The following is a 14,694-nucleotide window of genomic DNA, read 5'->3' as shown; positions in this document are numbered from 1 at the left end:
ACGCACGGCGGGCGTGGAAGAGCTGCTGGTCCAGCAGAATGTGTGTTCAGTCCGGTGGGGCCCCCCGTGGCTGTCACCCCTGTGTCCCCAGAGGGAACTCAGCTGTGGGAAGTTGAAAGCCCCGTCGCTCTTTGTGTTTCAAGGCAGTGAAGCTGTTTTACCAAAAGTTACACAAAGACCCGGATTCTGGGTAGGAGGAAGGGCCGGGCTGTTTAAGGCAGTGTCTGGGTTCCAAAGCAGGGGTTCTGGCGGCCACCTGGGTTTCAAAGCCGTTCCGAAGCAAGGGACCTGTGTATCCCGTTAGGGCGGCCGTCTGGCTTCCGAAGCAGGGGGTCCGTGTCCCCCAGCTCCTGGAGGCTGTGAGTCTGGCTCTCGGCCCTGTGGCTTTGCACCTGTCCTTCCTTCTTCGCGTTTCGATAAAAGGCATTTTGCTCTAATCACGATAGATGTTTGGTCCCCACTAACTGTTATTCGTAATCCATTCCGTAATGTTAACGAGCCCATCGCATATGTTGAAAGTGACCAGCTGCTCCAAAGAGGCTTGTCCCACCTCTACAGTTCCTTCTGATTCCTGTCCTTACGTGCGTTTTCCGTGGCCTGTCATCGTAGCACACATGTGCTCTGCTTATTTTTATGTCCCACGTTTTCACACGTGTGACGGTCTCCCTTTGCCGGTGGCTCCCTCGGCCATGCTGCGGGCACTGGGGGAGCATGTGGTCCCGGGGACGGAAAGAGGGGGCGTGGGGCGGCCTGGCGGGTTGACCAGCTGCAGCCTCACCCCGCCGGGCAGCCGTCTTTCCCTTCCGTCTGGTCAAGTATCAGATGGCCCGTGGCGGTCTCATTTCTCACAGTGGAAGCTCTCAGGCCTGGGTTCACACGTTGCTCTGTTTGGTGTTTCAGATCCCAAGGACATCGCCTGCTCTTCCTCCCTGGTGGCGGTAAGGACTCCCTCTCCGCTCCTCGCGTCTGCCGGGACCGTGTGCCATCGGCTAGGTGTCTGCCGACCGCCGCCAGTCTGGCTGGTCTGTGCGGTGTCAGTGGGTAGCCAAGTGTGGACAGGGTCCCACCCTCGAAGTATTGGCAGTGCCAGGAGAGGGCTAGTCATGACCGTGGCGACAGACCCCCAGACAAGAAGTTTGGAGCAGTCCGGGCCAGGACGTCCCCCCCCAGAGGCCGACCTGAGGCCGGGCCCCTCCTCCTCTGCCGCGCCTGGCAGGTGGTGTCCCTTCCCCGGGCGGAGCCCCTGTGGCCCTCACGCCCAGTTCCCCGCTGACCGTGGAGCAGTCCCCGCGGGCCACCCTCGCTGACTTCACGTGCACGCCTCCTGCCTTCCCTCCGGCCCACGCTGGGCCGTCGAAACAGCCCGCCAGGGTCCCTGCAGCCTCAGATGCGTCAGCACCCCAGCCTCTTCCTTCCCCCGTCCTCTGTGCTCTCACCACTGGAGATACGTTCGGGCCCTGCCTCGGCACCCCCTGTGCGCCGGTGTGGAGTCCTCTCCACACTGTCAGCGGGGCCTCTCCCTGAGCACCACGGTCACACAGGGCACTGCCCGCCTGCCACCCCTGTAGAGGCGTCTCAGACGAGCCACGACCCAGTAATCTCTCCCCCTCACCCCATAAACAGCTGGGCCCCGGCTGTCCCCGTCTCAGTCGGGGAACCACTGTCCCCCCTGTGGGCAGGCCAGCTCCTGGGACGTCACATCCACCAGGCTGGCCCCCGGCGCCATCCTCTCCCCTCCGAGCCACTGCTCATCAGTTTCCTCAAACACGGAGCCCTTGCTCCCCCCAAACCCGTGTTTCACGCTCTGCCTGGGAAGTCAGGGCACATCACTGACTTGATTAACCGCCTCCTACTCCACCCGGCTTTACCCAGTACATCTCGTTTACCCCTTGCCGCTGGTCTCCCCAGTGGGAGGTGACCACGCAGGCAGGAGCTCCTCTCGCTCACGGCCAAGGCCCGCTGCTCCCGGACAGCGCCCGCCGCCGTGCAAGAGAGGGAGCCAGAGACTCCCTCTTGTTAACACTTGGAGCCTTTAAGCACAATTAATCTGAAAAGAGGGGTTCCGGTGCCTTATTGAATGAAAACAAACCCGATTTTGAAAATCACGACCTTCAGGAAGGTTAACACATTAAAAAAAAAAACTATAGTTGATATTGTAAAACGTTTTAAAAGCCATTTTCCTGCCGCGAGCATGAATTTCCGTTTCAAAGCTCGTAAGGATCGGTTTTTGGTTGTGCAGTGACTAGTGTCCGTGAAAACGCCCTGCCCTGAATCGCGCTGCTGACCCCGGCAGGGCCTCTGTTCCGCACTCGTTAGAGAAGGACACTGCCCTGTATCGTTTCTACAGGCCTTTCCGTCCATCATTGAAAACTGTCAAAGCCAGTAAGGACAATTAGGTTGCCATAATCAGCGTTTTTACATTTCCTTATCCCTCAGTCTTGGCTTATTCGTCAAGAAAGATCTTTCCACGTCTTTTGTCTGAGGGTCCAGAGCCCCCGATTACCTGTTGCTTTATCTTAGTCGTGTGTCTTGCTCCCCCCGGCGCCTGTCCTGGGACGTGTTGCACGGTGCCCCTTGCTCTGGGGTGGCCACTGCGGTCGCCGCTGTCCCTTCGGGAATCGCTGTAACGCTCTGCTCTTCTGACCCAGCATTCAAGGGGCCACGAGAACGGCGCACACAGATTCAGGCTGCAGAAGCAAGTCTTCGCGGATGACGAGAACAAGCCCCTGGTGAGTCGAACGAGCCCCCACCACCTTGCGGAAATCCGAGCCCTGCCTCGGTGACAGACTTGGGCCTCACGTTTCCTGCATGAGACCTGAGCTTGCCCCTGGGTGATTTCTTTGGGCAACAGGCTGGACTTACTTTAAGTCTGTAATCAAATTCGGAATCGATGCCCTCATTCAACGGCTGTGCTCAGCGTCCCGTGTCCCAGGCGTGTTCCGCGTCAGGCCATGCCCTGAGCTGCAGTCACACCGTCCCCGCTGCTCCCGTGGACTCACGTTCTGGGGGGGGCGGGTGGGGGACAGAGGAGAAACCAGCAGTTTCCTGCAGCAGCTAAATGCCAGGCACAGAGCCCGCCGAGACGGGTGAGCGGGCGCTGGTTCAGGCCTCGTGTGGGGAGCCATCCCTAAGCAGGGGGCGTGGACAGAGCCGTGAAGGGGGGCGGGCCTGAGCAGACCTGGGCCAGGGGGTTCAGGGGCCACACAGGGAGGGCTGGCGAGTGAGGTGGGCACAAGAGATAACGTAAAATCATCTCCTAGCCCTCTGCACTGCCACTCCCATGTTACAGAGGAGGAAACTGAGGCACCGAGTGCTCAGCTGCCTGCCTGGTCCTCCTCAGAAGGGAAGCCTCGATGCAGCCGGTGGGCCTCCCCCTCCAGGATACTGCCAAGAACTTTCTCGTATGGCTCCACTTCACTGACCACACTGAGCCACAGGGGCATTTTGGATTCGTTTTAGTCATTGAAATAACAAGCTGTTTTCTTTTTCAATCAAACAGCTAGAAGGATACACGCTCCACGTGGGCTTCTTACTTTTTTTTTCTTTACTGCCTAAGGAAATTTATTTGTGGTGGCTGAAATAACAGAAAAGGGAAAAATGACGTCTCGCACGTCTTGGTTCTCGGAGTTGGGGGAAATGCCACTGGAGTCCTGTAAACTCTCTACTCTCAGCTGAGTGTGCATGTCAACAATTGGGTGTGTTAGTTCGGGCCGCCGGAACAAGAATACCGCGGACTGAGCGGCTTAAACGACGCGCGTTTTTCCCTCGCATTTCAAACATTTGTTTCTGGAGGCTGGAAGTCAGGGCTCAAGGCACCGGCAGGTCTGGGGTCTCGCAGACGCCTGCCTTCTCCCTGGATGCTCAGAGACAGAGCACAGGGAGAGACGCGGGCTCCCGGGGCCTCTTCTCACAAGGCGCTGATCCCATCGTGACCTCTCTGCCCACCACTCGGGGCTTGGGGTCCCACACGGGAATCTGGGAGGAACACATATAGTCGGTCCACACCACCAGATGTTAACCGATGTCCAAATGGCTGCGACTCCCCTCTGGCTGTTACTGAAGACTCACCTTTTCCTCTGAGGCGAGACCCCCAGGCCGCGTGTTCTGGCAGCGTGCCACCCGGTACGGCTAACCACGTCTTCTGAGCGTAACTTCCCCCTTGCCTTCCGTTGACCAACATGTCACCAGAGAGACAGTGGCATGTTTAGAGACCCTGGTGGGTCTTTTCAGGCCCGGCCACACCACAGGCTGGCCTTGATGTGCCCGTGACCGGGCAGATTTTGGTCCCATGTCCCTTACGCGGCACCCACTGAAGGGGGGGGGGGGTTCTTGGGTCACCAGGCAGGATGTCCCTCCAGTTTGGCAGGACACCCTGTTGTCCCCTCTCCCGGAGTGACCGAGCTCGGATCCGCGGGGCCCAGAGTTGAGCAGCGCCCACCCCCTCATCACCTTCATCACCGTGGCGTCTGGGCCGCGCGTGATTCTTAGCAACTTGGCGAGAAAAGACGTGAAGCCAGGGGCGCGAGGGGAGGCGAGTTCGAACAAAGAGGGAGAGGCTCAGGCATCACGAGCCAGGTGGACCCTCTTCCATGTGGGTCTTTGTGATGCTCGGCTTGTGGCTGGCTGGTGGGAATTTGTCACCCTCGGAGGCCCACGTCACCGTCATCCTAGGCTTCTCTGAGGGTCTTTCTGGCTGTCTGGGGCTCAGCCAGCGCTTAGCGCTGAGTGGGCGTTTTAATGCCAAAGGCGATTCCGCGTGGCACACCGATGGGAACCCACGCTCTCTGGGGGAGACCTTCCTCGGTGTGGCTGCGGGCAGCACAGGGCGTGCCGTGGGCTTGGGTTTCCGTCGGGGCAGGATTGCACGCTTCCCCTCCGCCCGCCGTGTGCGCGCGTCTGTGTTCATCGCATGGAGCCCCTTTGCCCTCCGAGTCCTGAGCCTAGGAGTGGGCTGCCTTGGCTGAGGAAGCTCTGCCCCTGCCGGTGCCGTCAGATCTCCTGGGGCTCTTGGTGCCCGGCGTCCCACGTCCAGTCCGCCCGGTTGGTCTCTGGCTCTATAAGGAGGAGGCAGATTTCCTCCCCTGTTTGTTGTGGGGTCTTTTTGTTTTTGTTTCTGTTTTTTATGTTGAGAGAGAGAGAGAGAGCACAAGCAGGGGAAGAGCAGAGAGAGAGAGAGAGAGAGAGACTTTCGAGCAGGCTTTCATGCTCAGTGAGGCGCCCCTGGAATTAAAAACCTGAGCCAAAATCAAGAGTCAGACGCTCAAGGGACTGAACCACTCAGGTGCCCCACCCCCTGATTTGTCTTACAAAACCCACCAGGACTTCCCTTTTTCCCTCTGCCTCCTCCAGACACTGCCAAGGACTGGAATTTGGTAGGTAGGAGCCCCCAGGCTGTGCATAAACATGAGTGGGTGTGGGCAGGAGGCCCTTCCCAACAAAGACCAAGCTTGCTTAGATAAAGAGCTGAGGGGCTGGATCCGAGACTTTCCTCCAGCCCAGCGGGCAATCCAGACACGCTTTACGGAACCAGGAAGGGCTGTGACCAGGCGGGTTTCTGTGTACAATTCCTGCTCTGAGTTAGAGGCACTCTTCTTCCCTTGGCTGAGCAGGGTCTGTTCCCTCTAGTTTTCTCTTTATCTGGCGAATCTCATCCACTGGTGAGTCTGTTTTCGTGTTTACAAAACACCTGGCCTAGACCTGAAACGATAAAAATGCTAGAAGAGAACACAGGCGGTAATGTCCCTAACATTGGCCACAGCAACTCCTTTCTAGCTGTGTCTCCGGAGGCAAGGGAAACATAAGTGAAAGTAAACCATTGGGATTTCATCAAGAAAAAGCTTCTGCACAGCAAAGGAAACTGTCAAAACTAAAAGGCAACCTACCGAATGGGAGAAGATATTTGCAAATGACATACCTGAGAAAGGACTAGTATCTAAAATATATAAAGAACTTACACAGCTTAACACCTAAAAAACAAATAATCCAATTAAAAAATGGGCAGAAGATATGAACAGACATAAAGAAGACATCCAGACGGCCAACAGACACACGAACAGATGCTCAACATCACTTATCATGGAGGAAAGGCAAATCAAACCCACAACGTGGTATCACCTCACTCCTGTCAGAACCGCTGAAATCAACACGGGAAACAACAGGCGCTGGCCAAGGTGGAGACAAAGGAACCTTCGTGCACTGTTGGTGGGAATGCAGACTGGTGCAGCCGCTCTGGAACAGCGTCACGGCGCTTCCTCAAAAAGTTAAAAGTAGAACTACCTACCCTGCGACTCCGCGATCACACTGCTGGGCATTTCCCCCAAAAATACAAAAACACTAATTCAGAAGGATACACGCACCCCTATGTTTATAGCAGCATTGCTTACGACAGCCAAGACACGGACGCAGCCTAAGTGCCCATGAACTGAAGAATGGATAAAGAAGATGCGGTGTGTTATATACAACGGAATGTTACTTGGCCATAGAAGAGGATGAAATCTTGCCATTTGCAATGATGTGGGTGGAGCTAGAGAGTATTATACCAAGAGAAAGAAGTCGGTCAGAGAAAGACGGATACCATAGGATTTCACCCGTATGTAGAATTTAAGAAACAAGACAAATGAGCAAAGGGAAAAAAACAAAGACAAACCAAAAAATGGACTTTTTTTTATTTTTAAATAGGCTCCACACCCGGCATGGAGCCCCGTGTGGAACCCAGGGTGGAGCTTGAACTCACGACCGTGAGATCAATAGTCAGATGCTTAGGGTGCCTGGGTAGCTCAGTCAGCTAAGCATCTGCCTCTTGATTTCAGCTCCGGTCATGATTCATTCTGTCTCTCTCTCTCTCTCTCTCTCTCTCTCTCTCTCTCTCTCTCCCCCTCTCTCTCTCAAAAGTAAAATTAAAAAAAAGAGTCAGATGCTTAACCGACTGAGCTACCCAGGCACCCCAAGAAACACTCTTAACTATAGAGAACAAACTGATGGTCACCAGAGGGGAGGTGGATGGGGGTGGGGGGATGGGGGAAACCGGTGATGGGGATTAACGAGGACACTTATTGTGATGAGCACCGAGTGTCGTTGTCGTGTGGGAGTGTTGAGTTACCACATTGTACACCTGAAACTGATATTACACTGTGTTCGTGATACTGGAGTTAAAATTTTACGTACAGTATCTTATTAAGAGACTATAGTAACTGTATCGACAGCTACACATAGGTATGAACTCATCTGAAAATCTTTATTTTCTCCTATAAAATTTTTTCATACGTTTTCTAATTTAGACTCTTCATTCCATTCGTTAGCAAGTGTTTTACATCTTTTATTCAAAGAAGCAGTTTCGGGGCACCTGGACGGCTCAGTCGGTTAAGCGTCCGTCCGACTTCGGCTCAGGTCATGATCTCACGGTCCGTGAGTTCGAGCCCCACATCGGGCTGTGTGCTGACAGCTTGGAGCCTGGAGCCTGCTTCGGATTCGGTGTCTCCCTCTGTCTCTCTACCCTCCCCCGCTCGTGCTCTGTCTCTCTCTCAAAAATAAATACACATTTTTTTTTAATTTTCGAGGAAGAGGCAGTTTCATGAGATATATGAGATTGTATAGGTTTGGGGAGAGTCTTCATGAAATTGGTGACACCACACACTGCGGGACTGATTCCTGTGTGTATAATCCACACCTGAAAATTCAGAATTAAAAAAAAAAAAAAAAAAAAAAACCTGTCCAGCTTTCGGCCTTGACTGCACACCGACTCACCCGCGGCCTGCCCCCCGAGATTGCGGTGACTGGCCTGGGGAAGAGCCTGAGCGCTGCAGCCCCTCCGAGCCCCGAGTCTGCAGCGTGTGGTTGCTATTGATGTGGCCTCCTAAACTGGACAGCCAGCATCATTCAGGAGAGAGACGCGTATTCAGCACAGACTCAGACGGAAGTCTTCTGTGTCCGTATGCTGTTGTGGGACTGTGGTTGGGAAGATGTGCGGTCACACCGGGGGTTGTCATCCCCAGTCGGAAACATCAGATTGTACGCTTACACGTGAGTGTGTTTGTCCCCAGGCCACGTGGGGCCGGAAGCCAGCCTCCCGGAGGTGTGGATCTTGGCCCGTCCCGAGGCGAAGGGCCGCGGGCGAGGCGCGGGGCTCCCGGCGGGCGTCGGACTGTCCCCCATGGGGACTGTCCCCACCCCCACCCCCCACCCCCGGTCTTCCAGTTTCTGTGTTTCACTGGAAGAGAATCCTGAATATCCAACTTGCACAGGTTATAGCGAGGGAAGCGCGACAAAACCGTTGGACTTTGTGGAAAGTGTTCATGCACAGAAACACTGCTTTGGAAGTCTTTGCAGTTCATGGTTCACTCATGAAGAGTGTCATTAGGTCATCCCGGCCCTGGCTGGGCCCCCATCCCCGAACGGGGGAGCACCGTTCTTTGCTTTCGTGAAGGCACACTTTGTCCTGCAGGAATGTCCAGAAGCGGGATTCACAGGATATTGGAAGTGGTTTATGAATTTTAAAATCATGCAATTTCTGGTAACACGCCTGCGTCCAGTGTGAGCTCCTTAGAAAACACAGGGCCGTGTGAAGAATTTTTGACCCCTCCCTAGAAATTACATGCAATCCTGTCACCTGGCAGTAACCATTGTCAGCTTAGAAGTCAGCTGCTCTCCCCCCATCGTTAGATCCCGCCAGTTACCCCGATAGAGAAAAATAGGTACGTGTTCAGTGTTCCGTAAGATCATAATGAAAATGCGGTTCGGAACGTTTTGTTACTCAATGTGACATAAGCGTCAAAACCTCACAAGCTGTTGGTTTGTTTTTACTGCTGCTGCCACATTATGTTGTTTTTGTGGATGCGCTTCACCCCTTTCTCCCAACGGGGGCGTGGCGTTCACCGTATCGTATTTTTCCGCCCTTCCAACCGTCTTTCACGGGCAGAATCCTAGATTGCCGGGCCCAAGGATTTTGTATGTTTGTAGCGTTTTGTAAAGACACGTGGGGGCCCAGGCCGCCCCCGAGACCCGGCGGGGCAGCGGCTGCCCTAGGACGTGCGGCCTCACTTCAGCCGGATGCCTGCTAACCCCTTATGTCTCTTTTCTTCCCAACGGGCTTCACCGCCAGGACCCCGAGATCCAGTGCCTACTGCTGTCAGACGGAAAGCACCCGGTCCATCAGAGCCACGTCGTCGTCCTCCCGGCCGACGGCGGGGGCAGCATGGCCGCCATCAGCTTCACGGGGGCCCTGAGAATCCCCGTGAGTACGCGTGCCTGGGAAGGGTTTCGGAAAGGGCCGCTTTCGCCTGCTGTGAAGAGAACTGGCCTGTGGATCAAGCTTTAAACAAAAAGTCCGTGGTTCTATAATCCGGGGGTTAGAAATCTACAGCGTAAACCAGAAGCTGCCAACAGGTGGTCTTGGGTCTGAGTGAGGTGCAGGGTCGTCAGCCTCACACCCGGTGCCTGAAAGGTTTCAAGTTAGTTGCCTCCGAGTAGACGTTGACCCGCTTCCTGGACGAGTAGGGCTTCCCGTCCCCCCTTGGAAAACCAGAAAGTCTGGCTTCGGCAGGGCCTGAAGCCCCTCCTGGCCCAGCCCCTCCCTGGCCCCGAAGACCCTGACCGAGAGTCCCGGGGAGGCACTGTCCCCGACTTCCGCTCTGTGATGTGGGTGGGCCCGCTCCATTTTCTCTACCCTCTGAAGTGCTTTTAGGAGAACACAGCTGGTCCGCGTGAGCCACGTGTGCTACTGGGGAAGGGGTGAGGGGGAGGGCGAGCCGGGGGGAGGGCAGGAAGCCACCCCAGGACGCACAGCTGCGGTGTGCAGCCTGTGCACCTTTTTGGGGTTTAAAGATCAGGTGCGCTGGTCCGCGGGGAGGCGGTGGGCCCTGGCTCCAGACTGACGGGCGTGCGTGGCACCTGCCAGCGGGTGATCAGGGCTTGAAGGGGGCCTGGGGAGAAGTGACCCCAGACGGGTGGGGGAGGGGTGCAGGGGTGCGATTTCTTGTGGGTTTAGACTTTTCTTGCATTAAAGTCCTGGGCTCCCTCAGCAGAAGATCCGGGGAGCTCGCAGAGATACAGGGGAGATGTGTTCTTCTAACGTGGCGAGCCGTGGTGGGCGGGGACGGCAGAGCCAGGGGCAGAAGCAGGTGCAGAGGGGAGACAGCAGACCCTGCCCACGCAGGGAAGGATGTCCAGGCCCTCGCTGCTGCCAGACCTCGTGGACCACACCTAGAAACGTCTGGGCTCCTGCCCTCGGGTGTGACGGGCTGCTGCAGATTTCACGCCCAGACCGCACCCTCGTGGGCCCTCAGCGAGAACGGGCAAGGGGAACACGGGTCCAGAGACCCTTTCGTGACTGGGTGAGGCTGGTCTCCAGCCAGTGGGGAACGTTGAAGCCCAGGCCGGGACTCCCAGAGTCACCAGAATGTGGGTGGCCTGTAGGAGATGCCGGTTTAAAAAAAAAAAAAAGTTACCTTTAAATTTTTGTTGTGAATAACGAGCAACTTTTCTGTGGCGCCTTATGGTCCGGATGCTGGGCTGAGGGTGGGGCGGGGTGCCACGGTCACATAGGAAACGTGGCATTGTGGACAGAACAGCCTCAGAACCCCGGCCTGCTTGACCCTGGCCCAGCTGCGGACGCCCTGGGCGTCCCGGGCCAGTGTGGCAACCACTCTGAGCCTCCGCTTCCCCATCTGCGAATCGGGCTCAGCGCCTGGTGTAGGACTTGCCTCACGTTCTGAGGATTTCGTGAGACCATTCGTTCCGCAGTGAGCGCCACGCCAGGCGCCTGGTTAGCATGAGGCCGGTCACGCGCACGTCCTCATTATTGGGTCGCCGCTGTGAGACCCTGACTCTTTTAATCTCGAAATCACATCACTTGGGAACTGTGTCCTCCGCCCAGTTTTGGGGGGTGTTCCCGCACGCACCCCGCATGCTGCCTTAGGGTTACCCCTTCTCTCACCCGGATTTCCCAGTGATACCCTGAATTACTGTCTCAAAATGCCACCCCTTTCTAAAAGTGGACCTAAACTCGAGCAGGTGTCTCCCCTTAGCTGTCAGGCCGCAGACCTTGGCTTCCTCGGGGAGGCCTACGTCTCTCTTCCGGGTGACTTCCCGGCACCCCCGGTGTGTTGAGCACGGGCAGGGGGAAGGCTGTTCAGTGTGGGGCGGCTGCCGTGTCGTTTGCAGTGGATTCCGGTCCGGGGAGAGAGAGCGCTGGGTGCGCGGTGACGACATGTCCCCTCCAGGCACGCTGTTGGAGAGCTCCTCTCACCGCTAAGTTCCCAGAGCTGTGCGACGTGGCGGTCGTGTCAGCGTGCGCTCTTGTGCACTCTGGGCACGCCCTGGGGGAGTGGCCGCGGGCCCGTGCGCTGACCCCCCCTCCCTGCTCCCCCATCCCCAGGCGGCACCCTGCCCTATAGGTCCCGCATCCTCTCTCCCTGCAGCGTCTGCAGCTGCCCAGGCCAGAGATGCCAGCCGATGGCATGGGAACGAAGTCATTCATAATTCGGTCGCACGTGTAAGTCAACCTGCAGAGTACACGTTGGGGTAAACACCGGCTCTCTGTCTCCCGTTCAGGGTGTGATCGAGTTCTCTCTGTGTTTGCTGTTTGCAAAGCTGGTCAGCTACACCTTCCTGTTTTGGCTCCCACTCTACATCACCAGCGTGGGTGAGTGTGTGCGGCTGGAAACACAGACGTTAAGTTCACGCAGGGCCTTGACCGGCGCCCCTCTCGTGCGCCGGCTTCCGCAGTCTCGGAAGGAAAGGGCACACGTGGGGCCCGAGGATTTGAGACGTGCTTTTGAACCACACAACGTGTGATTAGAGACACGTATAGACAAAAAGAATTCGGGTACGAAAGGTCCGTGGCCGTAATAACCTTGATGGGGCTCAAAGGGCCCACGTTATAGCCCAGCTGCGGCTGCCAATTCCACGGGGCTCTCACTATCTGGGGCGGCCTGCATTTAAATTTAGTCTGCCTGGAACTTCACGTCCCAGCCGCAGCGCGGGGAGGAGGCCTTGGGGATTGAGATAATAAAGGCTGACTAATCCGACCTGGAAATGGCTGCTTGGGGAAGAGCTCTAGTTCTAGGGACAGCTGACAGCTTGTCTTGGGTTCCCGAAGTCCAGCCACGGCCGAAGCTGTACATGTGACTGAACCCACAGCTCCGTGGCACCGTCACCCTCCCTGTGCCGCGTGTGACCACGGTTCTTAAAGGAGCCTTGAGTGCGGGGGCTGCAGACACGGCCGAAAGGGCACGGGGACCGTCAGAGGGGCCGGGGGACAGGGATTGCAAGGGTCCCCGGGAGATGCAGGCTCTGGGGAGTGTGGCAGCGAGGGGAGACGTGGAATCTGGGGGTTCACAGAGTACAGACCGCTGTCGGGGAGGAAGACCTTTCTCTGCCCTTCAAGGTCCTTGTGGCTGGGCTGAGAGTCAGATTGACACGAGACACATGAGCAGGAGGAAGTCAAATGGAGTTTGGTGCCTACGGGGAATCCACACAGACGTGGACGCTCCAGAGACAGTCAGGCGACAGGAGGCCAGTAGGACGTCCTGAGCCCGGGAGGGGGTGGGCTCTGGGGGTCCCGAAGGGGGAGGACGCTAGCAGGAAGGGGAGAGGAGGTGTTTGGAGACAGCGTCCGCCCCGCTGTGCAGACCAGTCCCTTAGGTGCAGAGGAGCGTCTGGGAGAGCTCGCTTCCTGCTCGGGCTCTGCCTTCCAGCGCGAATGTAGGCAGTTGTGGGCGAGGTGAGGAACGTTCCCGAATCTGCCGGGCTTCGATTGCTTTCGACTCAAAATAGTCTTCAGGTCAAAGTGGCCCTTCTTGGGGCTGCCTGCCCTGGGCCCCCACACCACATACTCCCCACGGCCACAAGGTCCAGCAGACGTGGCTGTGAGCCCGGGGCAGGAGGGCTGAGTTTCAGAGGGACAGCAGGTGAGGCAGTAAGGGGACCGCCACGTTATGGGGGACAGAGTCTGGGAAGGAGGGAAGGCGGTTGCTCCCTGTCAAGCAACCCCCTCTCCATTAGGGTGGGAAAGCCACGCGCGGTGTAGACCGGAGACCCCCATTAGGGCAGGCAAGCCGCACGCTGTGTAGACAGACGTCATACCTTCTTTCTTCCTTTGTTCCCCCATGATTGCAGAAGGGGTGACACTTTTAGGACTCCAGTCACGAATTGCTGGCTTTTCCAGTCTGAGCGATTGGAAGAAGCTAAGTCCCTTGGATACTGTATGTGCCTTGAGGACACCAGGAAAGGCTGGACTCGACTGATGGTCCCACATGCGTCCCAAGCCCGTTTCTCCTGCACTGGCCAGCCTCGATCCCCTTGCAGCCCAGCGTGGCTCCCTCCCTGTTGTCTGAGGAGTTCCTCGGGGTCCGCCGAGTGTCCCAGGGTGCACCCAGGTGCCGGGGCCTCCGTGCCAGGCAGTTCTTGCACCTTCGGGGCTGCGCCTAACCCGTGGCTACCCCAGGGATGGACACTGGACCAGAGGGGTGGGAGTTGGGCCGAGCCACGCGGATCCTCCTTTTCCGGTGAAGAGCGTTTCGCTTTCATCCTTCCTGCGCGTCTCCCCACCTAGCAGCCTCTGCTGTTTTTCCTTTACCCCGAGTTCACCCCTAACTGCCGCTTGGCTCAGGTCATGGCCTAGGAGACAGGAGCGCCACGCACGGTCTTACTTTGCTGTGACTCGCTCACAGGGACGCTTGTCGTTTTGTTAGATCACCTTGATGCCAGACAAGCCGGGGAGCTCTCCACCCTGTTTGACGTGGGCGGGATCTTCGGTGAGTCCCTCCCTCCCTGTCGCACGTGGATGGAAACTTGGATGGTGGCATTTGGACACCTGCGTCCGTGTTGCCTCTGAGTTGACTTCCTGTCGGGAGGAACACGCATTCCCCAAACCGTCAGATCACCCAAGTGGACGTATGGCCGTCACTCTGGGAGGACAGTCCCGCTCGGGGAGGGACGGGGACGTGGCTAACGGCGAGGGTGGACAGGGGCGTGGAGAGGGAGATTATTCTCTCCTCACTGCCGTCTTGCATATTTCACTCTCTCTCCGAGGGATCTTGCCCCGGGGACCCAAGCGCCCCCTCTGCATTGCAGGTGGGATCCTGGCGGGCGTGATCTCAGATCGACTGGAGAAGCGGGCCTCCACCTGTGGCCTGATGCTTCTGCTTGCGGCCCCCACGGTGAGCCGGGCCCCCATCCCACCCCACCCCCCGTCCCGTCTGGACCCCAAGCCTCCAGGAGCAGCCGCCTCCCCCCTCCCCCCCACCTACACACACCGTCACCTCCAGCCCAGGCTCAGCCCCATTTGTGACTCATGGTTTCTGGATACCGGCCGTGGCCTCAGAACCCCCTCAGCGTGTCCCCCCACTGAGCCTGCCAAGCCTCCTTCCCCAGATGTCTCCCCTGCCCTCTGCACGTTGCTGGGCCACTCTCTTCATTCATCCCTGGCTCCCCTTTGGGTGCCCCCTCCCCTGGCCCTGGCCCCTCCCCCACAGGCTCCTGCTCAGCCTCTAGGGTCCCCCACCTCCCCAGGCAGCAGCAGCCCTGCCTACGGTAGTGCTGGCTTCCACTGCTTTCGACGCATTTGGTAACAATGACCTAGGGCAGGTGACCTTCCCTTTGTGTGCCTGTCTCTATTGTCACAACAATAGTACCGTCACTCATTGGCCTGCACGGCACACACCTGCCCGCCTGCCACTCGGCTGGGCTGTGTCCGGA

General features: G+C 57.4%; 1 protein-coding gene across 8 annotated transcripts in view; it reads left to right on the top strand.

The window, feature by feature from the left end:
- SLC37A1 (solute carrier family 37 member 1) overlaps nt 1-14,694 on the top strand; it is an 82,641-nt gene that overhangs the window by 51,256 nt on the left and 16,691 nt on the right. For all 8 annotated transcript variants that reach the window (XM_045501279.1, XM_045501280.1, XM_045501282.1 and 5 more), the window contains 6 exons: nt 901-938; nt 2,649-2,729; nt 9,098-9,229; nt 11,548-11,638; nt 13,689-13,751; nt 14,071-14,156. In XM_045501279.1, the coding sequence (XP_045357235.1) occupies nt 901-938; nt 2,649-2,729; nt 9,098-9,229; nt 11,548-11,638; nt 13,689-13,751; nt 14,071-14,156 (491 nt within the window). The remainder of the gene's footprint in view (nt 1-900; nt 939-2,648; nt 2,730-9,097; nt 9,230-11,547; nt 11,639-13,688; nt 13,752-14,070; nt 14,157-14,694) is intronic.

Source organism: Leopardus geoffroyi, chromosome C2 (assembly GCF_018350155.1).
Source record: "Leopardus geoffroyi isolate Oge1 chromosome C2, O.geoffroyi_Oge1_pat1.0, whole genome shotgun sequence".
NCBI lineage: Eukaryota > Metazoa > Chordata > Mammalia > Carnivora > Felidae > Leopardus > Leopardus geoffroyi.
Note: the sequence above shows the minus strand (reverse complement) of the source record. Positions and strands in the feature narration are given on the sequence as shown.